Raw genomic sequence first — 16,986 nt, 5'->3', positions numbered from 1 at the left:
TGGATGGAGAAGGAGCAGCACGGTGCTGGGCTGCAGGGGCTCAGCCAGCACGGTGACACGTTACAAGAGATGCCAGCAAGGGAAGGCTCCCCGGTCCAGCAGATCAAGACATCACAAGGACCCCAGGGTTATGGTTTAACTAAGCAGGTTTAGACTACAACAGGATTCGTTACAGCGAGGGCAATTAGCTCTGAGGAGGTTTGATCAGAGGTTGTAATGGCTTCTCTGCTACTGGTGAGGATGGGATGGTTAATTGTCCGGCTCTGGTTCGAACAGGAATCGACTGAGAGCGATGCTGCAGCCACACAGATGGAAGAAGGTGGTCACAAGGGTCCTTCCTGCAACCATGTCACCTCTTGACACAACTTCACACCCCTCCACGTGCCCCCTTTACCCAGCAGCTGTGGTTTCAATGAATGTAGGTATCCTGCAGCGACAGGTCTCTGGATACTGTGGATGTCAATGGCGTGTGACCCCAGCAGCCGTTTGGTGCACGCGTGTGTCACACCTGCACACCCAGGTGAGGAGGGATATGCTGGCAGCAAGGAGGTGGGAGGGCTGGGGGCAGTGAAGGAAGCTCTGAGGTGCCGTGCCAGGCTGCACGAGGTCCAGGCAGCAGCTCCCCCCCACCGCCCACCCCCTCACTTGAAGACGGATGGAAAGGTCGGGCAGTCAGGAGACTTCATCTTCTTCATGAACTTCTTGAACTCTTTGTTCTTCTTGTCCCACTTGTAGATGGCTGTCAGCAGGTACTGGGTCTTCACCTGGCGACCCATGATGAGGAAGTAGTGGCCCAGGTTGTCGAGCTGGTGGCAGGGACAGTCGGCCCCGTTCTTCAGGAACAGCACCAGCTTCTTCAGGTTCTTCTTCCGGATGGGCCCCAGCTTCAGCGCCTTCCTCTTCCGTGGGATAATCATCTTGTCCCCATTCTCCTTCTTCACCTCCTTGATGGTCATCTTAAGAGCTGGAAAACAAGCCAGAGAGAGAGAGAAAATCAAAATCACTCCTGAGCTGCCTTCGCTGGTGCAATGCCTTTGCTAAGGGAGGTCGGGGGCAAGGGGACACCAGTGCCCCCACCCCAGGACAGCAGACCCCAGCAACCCTCTCCTGCATCCCCCCATTCTCCCTGTGTGGCATCACCTCAGCAATCACTTGGCCCCCCAAGTGTGACATGAAAACCCTTGTGCCCAAAGCAGTGAGGTGAAACACGACATCTCAGTTCCCCTTCTCCTCCCAGCAAAGCACACTGGGCGATTCCCTCATTGTAAGACAAGGTCAGACAAGCAAACAAGGCTCTGGGCAAACAGAGAGACCATTTATTAGGTCAGCTTGGCTTCTCAAGCATCTTTCTACAGGCCTTGGGTGCCTGTGAAACAGGTTTCCAAGCAGCAAGTATCTCTGCATCCCAAGTCCTCAGCAAACCACCACGCCTGTGGGACCACCATGCAGGAGGCAGAGCCAACACAGCCCCTTTCCCAGGAAAAGGGCAGTTGATCCGACACAACTTCCATGGGAAATTAGAGAAGAAGAAGAAAAGAAAGGCTCCTCAGCCACACCCACGGATTCAGCGTACGTGGGAAGGACGATGCCAATGTGTGGTACACTACAGGATCACTTCCACACCATTTGGCTCTGCCTCTGCTTTTGGGGGGAAGCACATGTGGCCCAAAGTGACTAACATATTCCCATTGTTTGGGAGCCTCCTTCAGAGCTGCTGATGACTACTGCTCCAATAGGTGACTAATTGTCCACTGTCCCTTCTCATTTGACCCCAGGAGTGTGCACAGCAGAGCTGCTGGCTCTGGCAGGGGGACTGGTCCCCACAGTGTCACCCCTTGAAGTCTTGCTCTGCTGGAACTCATAGCAAGGAGCCCACGTTGCTTTCTGGATCATAGAATCACAGCCTGGTCTGGGTTGGAAGGGACCCCAAGGGTCACAGAGCTCCAACCCCCCTGCCACAGGCAGGGACACCAACCTCCAGGCCTGGAGCTACACAAGGTTGCCCAGGGCCCCAGCCAACCTGGCCCTGAACACCCCCAGGGATGGGGCACCCACCCCCTCTCTGGGCAGCCTGTTCCAGCCCCTCACCACTCTCTCTGCAAAGAACTTCCTCCTAATACCTAATCTAAACCTTCCCTCCTCCAGCTTCACTCCATCCCCCTTGTCCTGCCAGTCTCTGCCCTTTAACAAGCTGATTCCCCTCCTGTTCCTCTGCTCCCTTCAGGGACTGGAAGGCTGCAGTGAGGTCCCCCCAAAGCCTTCTCTTCTCCAGGCTGGACAACCCCAGCTCCTTCAGCCTCTCTCCATAGGGGAGCTGCTCCAGCCCTCTGGATGGCAGCAGGACAGCACGATGACAACCCCGAGGTCTCTCTGTGTTACCCTCCCGCTCCCGGCCACTGCGCTGGCAATGGGAGTAGCAGCATTTCTCTGCCCCTGTGCCAAAAAACGCTGGCTAAGTTTGCCAAGAGCCTTGTTGTGTTGCATTGTTACTGTGCAGGGAAGTAATCCAGGGCTGGAAACTTCAGGGGAATTTTCATTCCATCTGCTTTCCAAAGGCAGGATGTTCCAGGAGCTAAAGAGACATGAGCTTTAAGGAACTAAAGATGCTGAACCAGATCAATTTGCAGCAAACCTAGAGAATGGAACAAGTGGTTTCCAGGCAGCCCTAAGCTCCAGGACATCAACTGAGTGGCAGCATCCCTCACTGGGAGCCCCAATTTCTTTACCCCTTCCAAGCCTGAACCCTTGCCCGTGCTGGAGGGATGGTGTAACACCAGCACTAAGACTTTTCCAAACTGGCTTTGCTGTGATGGATTCTTTGTCTCTAGAGGAAGAAAACAATCTCTGAGCTCACAGAGGTGCTGCTCTACTCCACGTGTGACAGCTGATAGAGCACAAAGGGGGTCTGGCAGCCCCTGGAACAGCAGCAGTTACCTGCTCTCAGCCAGCAGCTTGAGCTGCCCACCAGAACCCTTCTGCTGCTGGCTTTGGGATGTGTATCTCCAGCTCAGACCCAGGAGAGCTCAGACCTGCGAGGCCCATTTCACAGCAGCTGCCTGGACACTGACACAGGGAGCTCTGGTGTTTTCCACACCCTCCACATATGTGATGCCCAAGGGCACATTCATTCTGGCATGGAGCACACCACCACGCAGTGGGAGGGAGCCCCTCAGCTCATGGTTTCCCCAAGACATCAAGGATTTGGCAGAGGGGATCATCACCCCAGCCCCAGGAGCACCTCTGCCCCAGCAGCAGGGGAAAGGCTGAAGTGAGATGGATCGAGTCTTGGCTCTGGGATGTGATGGAGCTGCCAAAGCAAACAGCTTCCTCCCTAGGAGCCCTGGCCTTTCCCTTTCCCCCCTGCCCTTTCCCTTTTCCCCCTGCCCTGCACTGCATCAAATCCACCTCGGGGCCAGGCAGGAGAAGAGCTCAAATCGCCCCTGAGACCCCAGGATGCTCTCACTCTCACAGACTAAATCTTTACCCATCTCTGCCAGGAGGGAGCTGACCCCAGAAGGGACCTGGTGGTTACTCACACCACAGGAGCACGCACCACGGCCGTGGGGCTGCCCTGGCATCAGCACTGCCCTGTGCTGCAGAGGAAGCACAACCACCACGAGCCCACCTTCCCCTTCGCTCCCTCATGGATGCACACGTGTGCCAGCACAAGCACTCCCCAAGCCTGTGCTGCTCCACCAACCTGCAGTCACATCTCCTCGCCCACCAGGCTCAGCACCTTCCCCTCCCACCCAAGGTCTCGTGGACCAAAGCATCCACTGTGTTCCTGGAGGTGCTGGTTGCTGTGGGACCATCCTTGTTCCCTCCACCATGAGCACTCACAGGCAGCCTGGGGGCTGCAGCATGACCAGGAACCCCCCCACCACGAACCAGAGCTGTGACCTGACCCACAGAGGACTCCCCACCATGCCAGGAGGGAGGCGATGGCAGAGGAGCCCTGTGCTCCAGTCCCAGCAGTGCTGGTGGCCGTCTGCAGCCAGGACCACCCACCAACCCCCCCCACTCCCCACCCCAGGAAGCTCTTTCCAGCCAGGCATTGTCTGAGCTCAGCTTGCAACATCCCCACAATGGCTGAGACACCGTGCTGGATCTGGCATGGTGCTGGGACTGCAGCCCCTGGGTGCTGGGGTGGGGGGTGAGCAGCATCACCCAGGATGATGAACACCCCTCTAGGACCCTCCCCTCCACTCACCAGTGTGCTCAGGGCAGAGGGGGGCAGGGACAGCACAGGGAGAGGTTTTACTTTCATGCCATACGTGGTCTCAAGACTGCAAGTGGGGCTGGTACATCTGCTGGTGGCCCAGTCATGGCTGGAGACCTCTAGCACAGTGTCCAGCCACTCACTTCAAGCACTATTCCCAGAAAACACAGGAGTGAAAGCGTTACTTAGGCTGGGAGGGGAAAAGCCCCAGGGCAAAGGCAGATTCAGGGTTTCATTTGGGACTCTACACCTCTCAGCCCCTCTGTGTTCACAGCAGCAGAAATCCCACCCTTGCCCTTGCTCAGCCCCAGCACCAAGAGGCTGATGTCTGCCCAACACACAAGCCACTCACCAACACTTTTGCCATGTCTGGGCAAGGCAGTGCCAAAAGCCCAGCACAGGCACAGCCCCTCTGCCCAGCCCCTGCCCACTGCCACATCAAGCTGCCAGCATGACAAGCAGAGGTACCCCTGCCTCCTTCCAGCAGCATGGAGATGCTGAGAAGAGATGGATGTGCAGCTACAACCAGGCTTCACCCAGCATCCTCGCTCCTGACACCAGCTGCTGCATCAACCAGCCCTTCCTTCTCTCCCAGAGCATCACCCAGCAGGACCACACCACCAGCGACCAGCAGAGCTGGGAAGAGGAGGATAGCTTCATCCCCTCCAAGGTCCTCTTCCCCTGTGGCACCAAGCCACTCTGTGTTTCCCTCTGGATTGCTCCAACTCTGGGATGCCCAGGGAGGAAGGTGAGGGGGACAGGGGTGCCTCTGGATGTGTGGCTGCCCCATCACCAGCTGTGACTCCCACAGGCAGAAGGTCAGACCCCAGCCTGGGGTGATGCACCCCCTTGGACCAAGCAACAGACGTGGCCCCGAGTACAAAGAGCTCCTGTCAGATGGCAGCATCGCTCAGCTGTCTGGAGAGAGCAGGGAGAGCTACAGGTATGAAAGTGTCTCTTCTTTTTGTTTCTGCTAATAGGAAACAGGGTCTGTGAAAGCATTTGCTCCCTTGGAGTGAAATTACTCCTGGCAGCAGCAGCTCCGAGAGCAGCGAAATCCCATGGAGCTGGTTGGGGTCCAGCCTGACAAGGCTCAACTCATGTTTCAGCCCTGGAAACAATTCTTATCCACGTCCCTGCAGCTCCAGCTTTCCAGTCCTACCTCCAGTATGGGGGAAAGAGGAAGCCCAGTCTCCCAGGTAAACTGGGAGCACCACACTAGCATCGCCTGAGAGTAACACACTGTTCTTCCCCAACACTGGGGCTCAGGCACCCTCCCCACATCTGTATGAGCTGCATGAGCCCCTGTACCCCACTTCACAACCCATCCCCACACCCCGTGCCCCACCAGCACTTCCAGACCCTTCCCAGCATGAAGGGGCTGGGATGCTTCTCTGCTGCTCTGCCTGCACGGGCCCCACTCCAGCACCTCGGGGGCAGGGAAGGGAAACGTGAGAGAAGGGAAAGCTCAGCTGCTCCTTCAGCCTCCTTGCTCCTTCCTTTAGAAAAGGGCTCAGGAGGAGGAAACCTGCCAGAAGACACATTAGGGCTGTAAGAGGAGAAGGCTGCAGGGAAGGAGCTGTCAGTCACAGGGAAAAATAAACAGCGTGGATCGATTGTACTGCAGTCGCCAGCGCAGCGAGAGCCCGTGCTCAGGATCCCCACAGACCCTGCAGAAAGGGCAGGAACAATAAATAAAATCACCCAGAGAACCAGAGAGAGGAATGAGCTCCAGGGCCAGCCCAGCCTGAGCCAGGAGCAGGAAACAAACCCTGGCTGCAGCCCAGGGGGGGGGCCAGGGGAGGCGGCTGCGGGGGCACCCGTGGGTGATCTCACACTCCAGCTGACAGCCAGTGCTGCCCCAGTGCACCAGGGCTGTGCTGAAATCGATCTGCAATCAAGCCCACACGTACCCCCAGCTGGTCTGCAGCCCAGGCAAGGGTCCCCCCACCACTCCCTGATGTCTCCCCCCCCACAAACACACACTCGGTCCCACAGCTCCAAGTCCTGGATGATGCTACTGGGCACTAGGGCAGGCAGATGTGAAGCAGCCTCAGCACACAGCAAGAGGTGTGACAGGACCCTGCTGCATCCTCTGGGGACAGGGGACTGCTGGGATGCAGGGAGCTGCACTCAGGGATGCAGGGAGCTACGCCCCAGGGATGCAGGGAGCTGCGCCCAGGGATGCAGGGAGCTGCGCCCAGGGATGCTCATCCACAACCCCCAGGAGCACGGGGCTGCACTTCCAAGGAGAGCCAAGGGGGAGAGAGAAAAGAGGAGGCAGCTCCTGCTCAGCACTGAAATGAAGGAAGGAGCAGCTCATCTCCAAGTGCCTCTGGCAGCACAGAGCCAGGGCCCCTCACAGCAGGCAGTGCCCAGTGTTTTGCCAGGGGTAGGGGGACACAGATGCTGCTCCCACCGTGTGGCTATTGCAAGGTGAGCCCCAGCTGCAGAGGCAGCAAGACACACTGCCATCCCAGAGCTGCATCCTGCTCTGGGAGGAGCTGCCAAGCTCCCAGCAGCCCAGCAAGGAGCAGAGCTGCCCCAAACCAGCACCCAGGAGCCCACATGCACTGCTGCAAACGCAGAGTGCTGCCTGTCCTCAAGGCTGGCAGTCCCCTGGCACCCCTCTGAGCCTCCATGTCTTACCCAAGGCTTTATCCTGGGCCAGGGAAGAAAGGTCCCAGTTCTTTCCAGTCTTCCTACGCTCACAACCAGATGCAGCTCTTCCTTCACCACCCTCAAGACTGACGTTGCTGGCAGGCAGCCCTATCCCACCCTGGTATGGCTGCATGTCAGCAGTGGGCAAAGTGCTCCTCAGGTCTTACCCAGAACGGAACCCAGAGTAACAAACCAGCACAGGACCCAGCACCAGCTGCCCCCTGCAGCACCCAAGAGTTTAAACATTTACTGTACGTGTCTGGCTCCGCTGAGGATCTGTAACCTGTCAGCTGCTGGTGTTTACCTTGGTGGACGTGCAGGAGAAACCTCCAGCTGAAGGGTGGGGAGTTTATTTTAGTGCCAGATAAACAGCTCGCCTTGAGAAATCACCCCATGAGAGTAACTCCCCCCCCCCCCAAACCCAACCCCTAAGGATAAACAAAGATCCAAGGGCCGTGCACTGAGCTTTGAGGAAAACTTCCTGTGGTTGATGCCTCCTCTGCTGGCTCTGCTCCACAGCTGGGACACCCCCAGGAGCACCCAGCCCTGCCCTCCTGTGCCAAGCCCTGCATCGCATCCCTTCCCTCACTCCGGCTCCTCCTCAGCTGGGCACATCTGGAGGCAGCACTACATGCACCCAGGACCCCCCTGGATGGGGAGGGAGAAGAACAGCAGGAGAAGGAGACATGGAATGCTCCACCACGGCAGGAGAGACCTGTTGGGAGTCTGGTGGCAGTGAGGAGCAGGGTAACAAAGGTTCTACCCAAGACACAGCCAACCATGAAGGCAGAGGGATGGTTCACAGCAGACACCAGCTGTGTCCTGCTCAGCTGCCTTTGGCCTTCGCCACAGCAGGGAGGTCATCTCATTTTCAAGGGAAAAACCTCTTTCTGAGACAAAAAAAAAGAAAATAGCATCACCAAATCACAGAGTGGTTTGGGTTGGGAGGGACCTCAGGGATCATCTAGTCCCAACCCCCAGCCATGGGCAGGGACACCCTCACTAGCCCAGGCTGCCCAAAGCCCTGTCCAACCCGACCTTGAACACCTCCAGGGGCTCCCACAGCCTCTCTGGGCACCCTGTGCCAGGGCCTCCCCACCCTCAGAGGAAAGGATTCCTTCCTCACCTCTAACCTAACCCTGCCCTCTGTCAGCCTGAAGCCATGGCCCCTTGTCCCATCCCTGCACCCCCTGGTGACCAGCCCCTCTCCCACTCCCCTGTAGGACCCCTGTAAGCATCAGGACGCTGCAATGAGGTCTCCTCACAGCCTCCTCTAGGCTGAACCAGCCCAGCTCTCTCAGTCTGTCTCTGCAGAGGTCACACTCTGTCTGGCCACTTGCTGCAGCCCGACCCAGGGAGCTGCCTGCCAAGGACGGTTTCCACCCTCTGGATGCTGTCACCACGAGACTGCCCCGTAACCAGCTCACTCTGTGGGCAAGTCAACACCTCAAGCTGCTCTGCTGAGGCCATGAATGCTTCTGGTTTGGCCTCTGCTCCCCGTTGTGTAACTGTCCCAGGGCATGGGGAAGAGATTTAGCAGCAGAGGCTGATGACAAGCATGTGGTCAGCCTTGTGTTTCCCTTCCTGGCGCCTGCCCACCAGCAGGGCAACACCTCAGCTTGCTCCTCACCCACCTCCAGGGAGGCGGCACGGAGCTGCCACTGCCACCCTGCTCCTTCTCCTGGGGGATAGAAGTCCCCAAGCCCAGCACCCCTGGACCAGGGTGATGCTCCTGCATCACCACTAACCCAGGAGCACAGCCCCTGCCCCAGCCAGGCACTATGGATGGTCCCAGCAACCACTCCCTCCCTCCCTCCCTCCATGCCAGGGGGAAGCTCCCAGCTTCCCAGGGGCAGCTCCTATTCCTCTTTTCATCCCATTCCAGCAACGGGGTTGAGCTCAAAGTGCTCCAGCTCCCCCACCTCTGCACACTCAGCACATCCTGCTCCCCCAGCCAGGCTACAGCACCCAATTTGTGTGCCCATTACCCGACGCAGCCCAAAGTCCAGGCGTTCCTGGGAAGCAGTTACATGGGTGTTCCCATTGGGAGGAGCCTGTGCTGAACTTAGGCCTTTTGGCATACCAGATCTGCAGGAGAGCAGAGGATTCCTTTCCAGCAGACAGGGTAATAACGCCAACACACGGAGCAGGTTTGGGTCTGCACAGGGCACATTCAAGTGCTAATCCCTGAGGAATGCACACCTTGTTCAATAGGCCTTTAATAACCTCCCAGGAACGTTACACACACCAGCAAGGATGTCAAAACCACTTAATTCTGGGCTTGATCCAAGATAGGTTAATCTTTTTCCCTGTGATAATTATTTTTCTTTAAAAACAATGAAGTTCTGCTTGTGTACCATCATCCACCTCGCTCGGTCATCACAGGTTTAGGACACAGCTTTGGAGCAGCTCCATGGTTTTCCAGCTCACTGCTTGGCTCCAGCTAGGGAAGGGCTGGCTGTGGGTTTCTACACCTCAGCTTGACAAGAACAGTGTAACACAGCAAGTGATCTGGGGGGAAGGCAGAAGCCTACCTGCTCCTTTGTGCAAGCAGAATAAGGGTCCATCCGACGTGTCGCTCCTGGTGTTCCCACCAGGGTCTGGGGATGGGGCAGTGCCATCCTTGGGGATCTCAGCGGGCTTCCCGACTCAGCCTTGGTGTTCCCACCAGGAGCAACACATAGGACGGACCCTTATTCCCAGTGGAAGCCCACTGAGATCCCCAAGGAAGAGGCACTGCCCCATCCCCAGACCAACACTGGCCGCTCTCTGTTGCTGCTTCAGTGGGTGATCCCACACTTGGGGACCACATCCCACGGGGCAGGAGCTCAGCACCGCTGCGGGAGCACCGGGGAGGCAGGAGCACAGGCGCTGCCACCAGCACAGTCCAGCATCCCCAAGCCTGCCTGGATGCAGGAGCTGGACACGTCCCAGACACGCGTCCCCGCGCCGACACTGACATCTAGAGGCACGCTCGCCTCGGGGAGGGACCGTGGCTGCCCGTGGGCACGCAGCTGTGGGAGTGGGCAGGGCAACACAGCAGCCCAGGATCTGGCCCACGCTGAACCCTGAGCCCCCCGCCCAGGGAAGCCTCCCCATGCCCCCCAGCTCCTCCTTACCAAACTCGCTGGCACACAGGTGCTCCACGATGGCCTCCGACTTCATCTCGTTGTCGCACGGGGGACACACGGTGGTTCCTGGCAAGAGGAGAGGAGAGGTGGGTGAGGAGCCAGCCTGAGGGATGCTGCAGAGCCTGGCCACCCACACTGCCAGGCCACTGCCCGTTCCCAGGCGCTCTGCCATGGGGTCCCCGGTCCCAGCCTGGCAGGATGACACCCTGGCAGGGGTCAGGAGCCGTCCTGCAGCTCACAGGGCAGTGACGGCTGCGGGCAGCCTCCTGCCAGCCCTGCTCCAAGGCCAGGCACGGGCAGGGGCTGGCAGCTGCCAGGAACAGGAGGACAGCACTGGCAAGGAGAGGGGTTTTCAGGGCCAGGCACTCACCACAGGTCATGGCCCACAGCCCGCTGACATCCCTCCCCACAGTATGCCAAGGCAGGCACGCAGTGCCTGAACCCCAGCACGGCAGGAGGATGGTGCCCAGGGGTGGCTCTGAACCAAGGGGCTGCCCCAGAACCAGGTAAAGGGGTTCAGGAGTGGCACAGCCCAGCTCAGCACAGGTCCCCCCTTGGCTGTCCAGGCACAGCACGGCAAGCCCCTCGCCTCCCTCCCTGCTCCAGAGCAGCACAGGTTAGTGATGGACCCACACACCCCCTCCAAAAGACCTCACCCCAAGAGGGGACAACTCCTCTTTAACGCCTCCAGCCCAGCTACACCCTGCAGGCAGCCCCACAGGTCCAGCAGACGAGAGTCAGCTCTGCTCCCCAGCCACTGGTGCTGGCTGACATTCTCCTCTTGGGAAATGCCAGCCCAGAACATTTCATCAGGTCCATCCTGGAAGGAAAACTCACTTCACAGAGAGAATAAAAATCTGTTTCCAGGTTCCCATCTCCAGCCAGAGCACGGACCACCCAGCAGCACAGACGCAGCTCTGCGCTACTGGCAGATGAATTTATTGAGCAGGGAGATGATGCTGCTTCTGTTCCTGGTCCAGCAGGACAGAGAGCTCTTTCCCACACAAGGGAGTTATTCTCAGGGATGGTGCTGCAGCAAAACAGCTGCCGGTCCCTGCGTGCAGACGGAGCACTCATCCCTTCCCAGCCTGCAGCCAGGCCAGTGAGACCTGCAACGATGCTGGGCAGGAAAAAAAACCCTGAGTTCTCCCAGTGAGAGGGGTGCTGAGCCAGAAGGGCTGTGTGAAGGGAGCACAGCCACAGCCCCTGTCACCCACAGAACCAAGTCTCCTCACTCACAGATGCCTCACGGGGTTTCAGGTGAGATGTGGGTTTTCTGTGGCTTGTCCTTCCCCTCTGTTCCATGTCAAATCCAGATTCCTGGGGCCATGCAGCACGTCTGGTAATCACAGGTGCACCTTCCCACTGCACCAGAGAGCTGATTTAACCACCCTGCTCCTGGTACCTGGGGACCTGTGAGAGCTGCCCACCATCACCTGGGTGACTTCCCCTTCCAAACCCTTCAGAGGCAACCGCCACTTCTAGCATCTTGGAGTGGCTCAGGCAGAAGCCAGCCTTTGGGGACATGATGACGTCCCCAACACTTTATTTTTAAAGCCAGCAGGCAGATTTTTCCCACCCAGGCTGCACATTTAATGAGCTCATGATGAGAGAGGGAGGGAGGATGCTCATGGAAGGGTGACAAGCCCTTGCTGCAGCACCAAGTCACTGCGCTGGGGACCACCCTTGGGGATGAGAGGGAGTACCTGCCCTACATTAGTTCACCTCTGTGCATCCCACCCTGAGAAGCACTTCAACATGCCTCAGCATGCTGGGAGACCAGCCCAGCCTACACAAGCCAAACACCATGAAAGCCACCTCTGCATCCACCCTGTGAGCCTTCTGGGCAGCCAGATTAACAAAAGCCCATAATGGGAAAGAAGACTCATTGCTGCCCCAAGAAAATACAGGCTTTGTTTTGGCTGAGCTACAGCAGCCCCTGGGAATGCTCTGGCACAACCAGCACAGCAGGGACCCCCACCTGGCTACGGTGAGGGCCCAGCACCAGCAGTGGGCTGGAGCTGCTGCGGCCACCCTGGGCAGCGCTGACCATCCATCCCCCTTCCACCATCCAAGGTCTGCCAGCCACGCCACAGGAGCATCCTGCCCACGCTCCTCTTGCCACAGAGAAGACACTTCCCTGCAGCTCCAGGCACCACAAGCAGGCTGGGTGCTGCCAGGCTGCCACATCCCCCATGCCAGGGCCATGTCCCCAGTATGCCACCCAGTGCTGGGAGGGCCTCTGTGGCCTGGAAAGCTGCAATGGGCACCCAACTGCTCACCCCAGCCACGTGCTGGGTGGTTACACACACAACCACCATCCTCCAGCCCTGCCTCCTGCAGCCCTGTCGCAGCAGGGCCAGGCTTGCAGAGCTGCCAAGGACACTGGCCTGTGCCAAGGGGAAAGGAAACACTCCTCCTCTACGGCACACCCCATCATGCCAAGGGTGGAAAGGTGACCAGGCTCACAACAGCTCTGTGCCCCAGGAAAAGGGCTCTTTCACAGAGCCACCACTACCCTGAAACAGCCTGTCCACCCCCCACCCACCCCCAACCCCTCCCAAGGCACCACGGCCAAGATGCTCCAGCCCCATGCGACCCCAGGCTGAAGCCCAGCAATAGGCTCAGCCATGGTTTGGGTGCTCCAGCCTCAGGCAGTCCCTGCTGCTGCAGTGCTGAGGAGCCACACCAGCACGTGCCTGGCCACGCTGTGCCCCACAGCCCCCACCAACACTCGTGGCATCAGGCCTACCCACTCACCTCCCAGCCAGCTGCAGTTCAGGGACCCACATTCTGCCATCAACTGCTCTACCCCAATACAACCTTCCTGCCTGCTTCCAGCCCGTTTTTTTCCCTTGCTGACCATTTTCTAGTGCCTGGCTTTAGAGCCAGCTTACTCCAGGGGCAGGAGAAGGAATGTGTAATGCTATATTAATCTGCAACTCCCCTGATGCATCCTGTGGGCCTGCAGGCTTTACCACCTCGTGCTTAAGGAGAAAGGAATTCAGCAGGTCAGCTCTTTGAGAGGCAGGAACAAATTCCAATTTCGAGGTGTTAATGGGGAAAAATACTGAAAGGGCTCGTTCTTATTAGTGCCCAGAGAAAAAGGGGGGACGCTGCTGGGTTCTGACCCTCTTTGAGTCAACAGGAAACATTCCCCAGCGCCCGAGACCGAAGGGGCTCAGGGGAGCTGGTGCTCGTGGAAAACACACCCAGACTGGGGACAGGGGCTCCACGGAAGGAGCCTTGGAGGAGGGAAGGACCCTGCATGCACACAGCAGGGTAACAGCTGAATCACAGCAGCACATGTGGGTGTGCTCACCCAGATGCACACACCCCCCCCCCACATTGGGTGCCTCACTGTGCTTGGGCCCCTGCTGTGACTGCAAACCCCTCACAGGTTGTCTGTGGAACACCAGAGCAGGAGCCCCAGTGCAGAAGGTCTGGCTGTGGTGGCTGCAATCTGCTGTTTGCTTGGATCACCACAAGCTCTCTGGGGCAAGAGCATCCCGACACACGGTGTTTGTGGCACGCAGAGCTTCACCAACTCATTACTCACAGGATAAGAGACAACAGATCCCTCTGCCACAAACCAGAGAGCTGGCACAGCCCAGCAGACTGCCAGTGACCTGGTCTTCCCACCTTGAAGGACCCTTTCCTAGGAAGATGGCTCATCTGAGCAGTCCTGCAGCAGGGGTGATGGGTGCACTGAGCTCACCACCCCGACCCCTCCAGAGCTGCTGGTGCTCAGCACAAGGGTTGCCCTTGAAACGCTTCCGAGCAGCCAGGGGACATGAAGACGGCTGCTGCTTATTTTTCCACCGAGGGCTGAAGAGACTTCACATTTGCACAACGCTTTGGAAGACTCCTGTAAACATCCTCGCAGACAAATTGCTAATTTAGAAGTGCTTTGGGACGCCACTTCTGCCAAGCCATTTAGCAATCGGAGGGGTTTTAGTTCCTCCCAGCGCTCCCCCAGCTCACAGCTCACTCCAAGAACAAGGGAATGCACCCTAAAGCCTGTGCAGAACGAGGCCTCTCTGCACACCAAACAGGACCAGCAACAGATCCCCAAAGGGCTCAAACCTGAGCTGTCACAACTCCTTGTACTAAACTCACTGTAGGGGACACCTGTGAAGGACAGCATGGTGCCCTGACACGGTGGTGATGGGCACAGTGGTGATGTCCCACCCCAGCGCTGCTGCCCAGACAGCTCTGGAAGGTGATCAGGAAGTTTTTTAATGACACAAGGGAAAACTCAGCAGACTTAGAAAAGCATTCCAGGTCTTGGGTCACTAACATCTCTAAAATGAACGACCCACAGACTGCTCACACTCCATTTCAGACCTGGCAAGGGGCAGCTGCACAGCAAGTTACCCAGACGCTCCGACCCAGGAGCACGCTTGGCTGCAAGTCCCCAGGGGGAATAAAAGCACCCTTTGTACCTGCCCCACGGGACACGACTGTGATCTTGACCAAGGGTCTAGGTTCACACCGAACAAGATGATTTTAGAGCCTTCTTGCTGGGAAAACAAAGAGCTTCCGCCAGCAATCGCACCAGTAAGCGCAAACCACGGCAGCATGGCTGGGCTGCCGTCGGCGCTGCGGGGAGGGGGGAGAGGCTGCGTCCCCCACGAGTGAGAGCAGCCAAACCTCACATTCCCCCAGCATGGTACATTGCTTCTCACCCCACCTGCCTCTGGGTGCTAGTGCCAAGACATGGTGGTTTCCCTGTTCAGCTCCGGTGGGTGTCAAGCCCGGGGGTCCCTCCCAGGCTGCCCTGTGCAGCTCAAGCCATCACCTTCTGCTTTCTTCTGAGTGTCCCCACACAGGCTCCTGGGGACACCCCTAGGGTGTCACCCCTCTGCTGCAGGATGTACTCCCTCCCTGCCCCGTAACTCGAGTCCCTCTGGGATGAACGGGATAACGCCACACAGGACCCCTCCAGCAAGGGCTCCTGGCTGAGCACAGAGCAAAGCCTTTGTCTGTAAAGGTAACTGCACGGAAGCAGCTCCTGATGAGCTCCGGACACCATCGCTCAGCCCCACGCTGGCTGCCCCATCCCCGAGCTCCTCCGGTGTGCCTGCAGTGTTCCCAGTGAAACTGGGAGTGCCCATCATCCCCTGTAGGGAAGCTGGGCGTGCAGGAAAGCACCGTGCTCTTTTATAGCCCTCTGCTTTCTCCAGCTACAAAACATCCCTCCCGCCAGCCTTGCAGAGCACCCCGGCACAGAGCACGGAAGCAATGCCTGGAGAACTAAGTATTTTCAAAGTTTTCCAAAGACAACTCACCACAACTCACACAAACACGCCGGTCTGGCACCAAACAGACCTGGCACAACCAAAGCAAACGAACAAGAAGCCCATGTCCACTTTCCCCAGCCCTCTCTTGCCAGCACTGAGCCCACCCGAGACAGCAGGGCTGGGTTCCCATCGCACACACAGCTACCCACAGCCCAGCCTCCCACCCTGGGATGCCTTGGGAAGAGGGGTACCCCACCAGGATCACTGTCACTCTTTACAGAGCTTTTTGCCGTGGGGGGAACACGTGCCCTGCTGCTGCCAAGAACGGCCCCACAGCACCGGGGCTGGGGAGAGAAACTGTTTGGGTGCAGCACCAGGAGGATGGAGGGTGGGAGCCGGGTGGGAGCTCAGTCCATCAGGGGCTGGAGCCCAGCACTGGTGAGGGGATCAGTGCAGCTATGTAGCCACTGTACCCCAGCACCATCTGTCCCTGGGCTCGGTTCTAGGACAGAGGAGAGGAGCTGGGCAGGGTGTCCTGCCCTCCTCGGGACAGGAACCTCACAGAGTGTTTGGAGACTGGGAGGAGGATTGCTTGCCCAGAAGCAGGGTTCAGGCGAGCCTCCTCATGCAGCACACCCCCCTTCAGCCCTGTAGGGCCCCTCCTGGGCTAACAGCCACCCCATCAGCTCAGGGAAAGGTGCCAGGAGCAGGACCACAGCACTGGTTGCACCTTACCTTTGGGCCTGGAGACCTCGGTGGCGTTGGGAGCCGACATGGCAATGCAGACATCGTCCTGAGGAAACTGGTCACACTTGAGCATCTCGGGCCAGAAGAAGCCAAAGAACTGCATGACGGGCTCGCAGGAGTCACGAACGGCCTCGCAGAGCCAACGGCACGGGTAGACCGGCCGGTCCAGGCAGACGGGGGCGAAGAGGGAGCAGAGGAAGACCTGGGTGCCCATGTGGCAGTTCTTGTTGAGCAGCGGGACCCAGCTACTCGCCTGGTGCTTCACCTCTGCCATGGTCTCGTGGTCCAGCAGGTTGGGCAGCACCATCTTGTCGTAGCCCACGCTGTGGCAGAGCCGCAGGTCTGCGGGGATGGCCACGCACTGGTGGGGCTTGGCGTAGAACCGCCCGCCCGGGTAAGGCCCCAGGTCGGACTGGTAGCTGACATAGTCGTACTCGCTGGCCCCGCCGAAAGCCAGCAGCCCGGCGGTCAGAGACACCAGAGCCCGCAGAGCGGCCCCGCGGGGACCCCGCATCATGCCCATCGCCGCGATGCCCGTGCCCCGACGGCGCCGTCCGCCGCTCCCCGCCGGGCGCCCGCCCCCGGGGCCCCGACCCGTGTCCCCCCCTCCACCCCGCCCCCCTCGCTCCGCCGCCTCTCCCTGCCCGGTGGCCGCTGCCAGCAGCTCCCGCTCCCCCCACCCCGTCCCCGCCGGGCTCCCGCCTCCTCCTTCTCCGCTCCCGCCGCCGCCGCCGCCGCCGCCGCCTCCCCGGCTCCGGCCCCGGTCTGGCCCCGCCGCGCCGCGCCGCGGGTTTGTGAGCCGCCGGCAGCCAATCAGGGAGGCGCCGCCCGCCGCGCGCTCGCCCGCCGGTGTCAATCAGCGGCCCCGGGAACCAATCGCCATTCGCCCCGGCCCGGCTCGCCCCGCCCCTCCTCTCTCAGGCGGGCCCCGACGGCGCCGCCCGGCCGCCCCGGAGCTCCGCGGCCCCGGGGCTGCCCGCTGCGG

At 59.2% G+C, this 16,986-nt stretch overlaps 1 protein-coding gene across 1 annotated transcript; it reads right to left on the bottom strand.

Moving 5' to 3' along the window:
- Positions 1–641: 641 nt before the first annotated feature.
- On the bottom strand, positions 642–16,524 carry SFRP1 (secreted frizzled related protein 1; the record flags this gene model as incomplete). The annotated part of the gene is made up of 3 exons (XM_084273993.1): positions 642–964; positions 10,000–10,077; positions 15,990–16,524. The coding sequence occupies 3 exons, from the start codon at positions 16,522–16,524 to the stop codon at positions 642–644; spliced, it is 936 nt and encodes a 311-aa protein (XP_084130119.1).
- Between the last annotated feature and the right edge of the window lie 462 nt (positions 16,525–16,986).

The sequence above is a fragment of the Gallinula chloropus genome, assembly GCF_964237585.1.
Source record: "Gallinula chloropus genome assembly, chromosome: 21".
NCBI classification, from domain to species: domain Eukaryota; kingdom Metazoa; phylum Chordata; class Aves; order Gruiformes; family Rallidae; genus Gallinula; species Gallinula chloropus.
The sequence above is the reverse complement of the archived record's forward strand: the minus strand, read 5'-3'. Positions and strand labels throughout refer to the sequence as shown.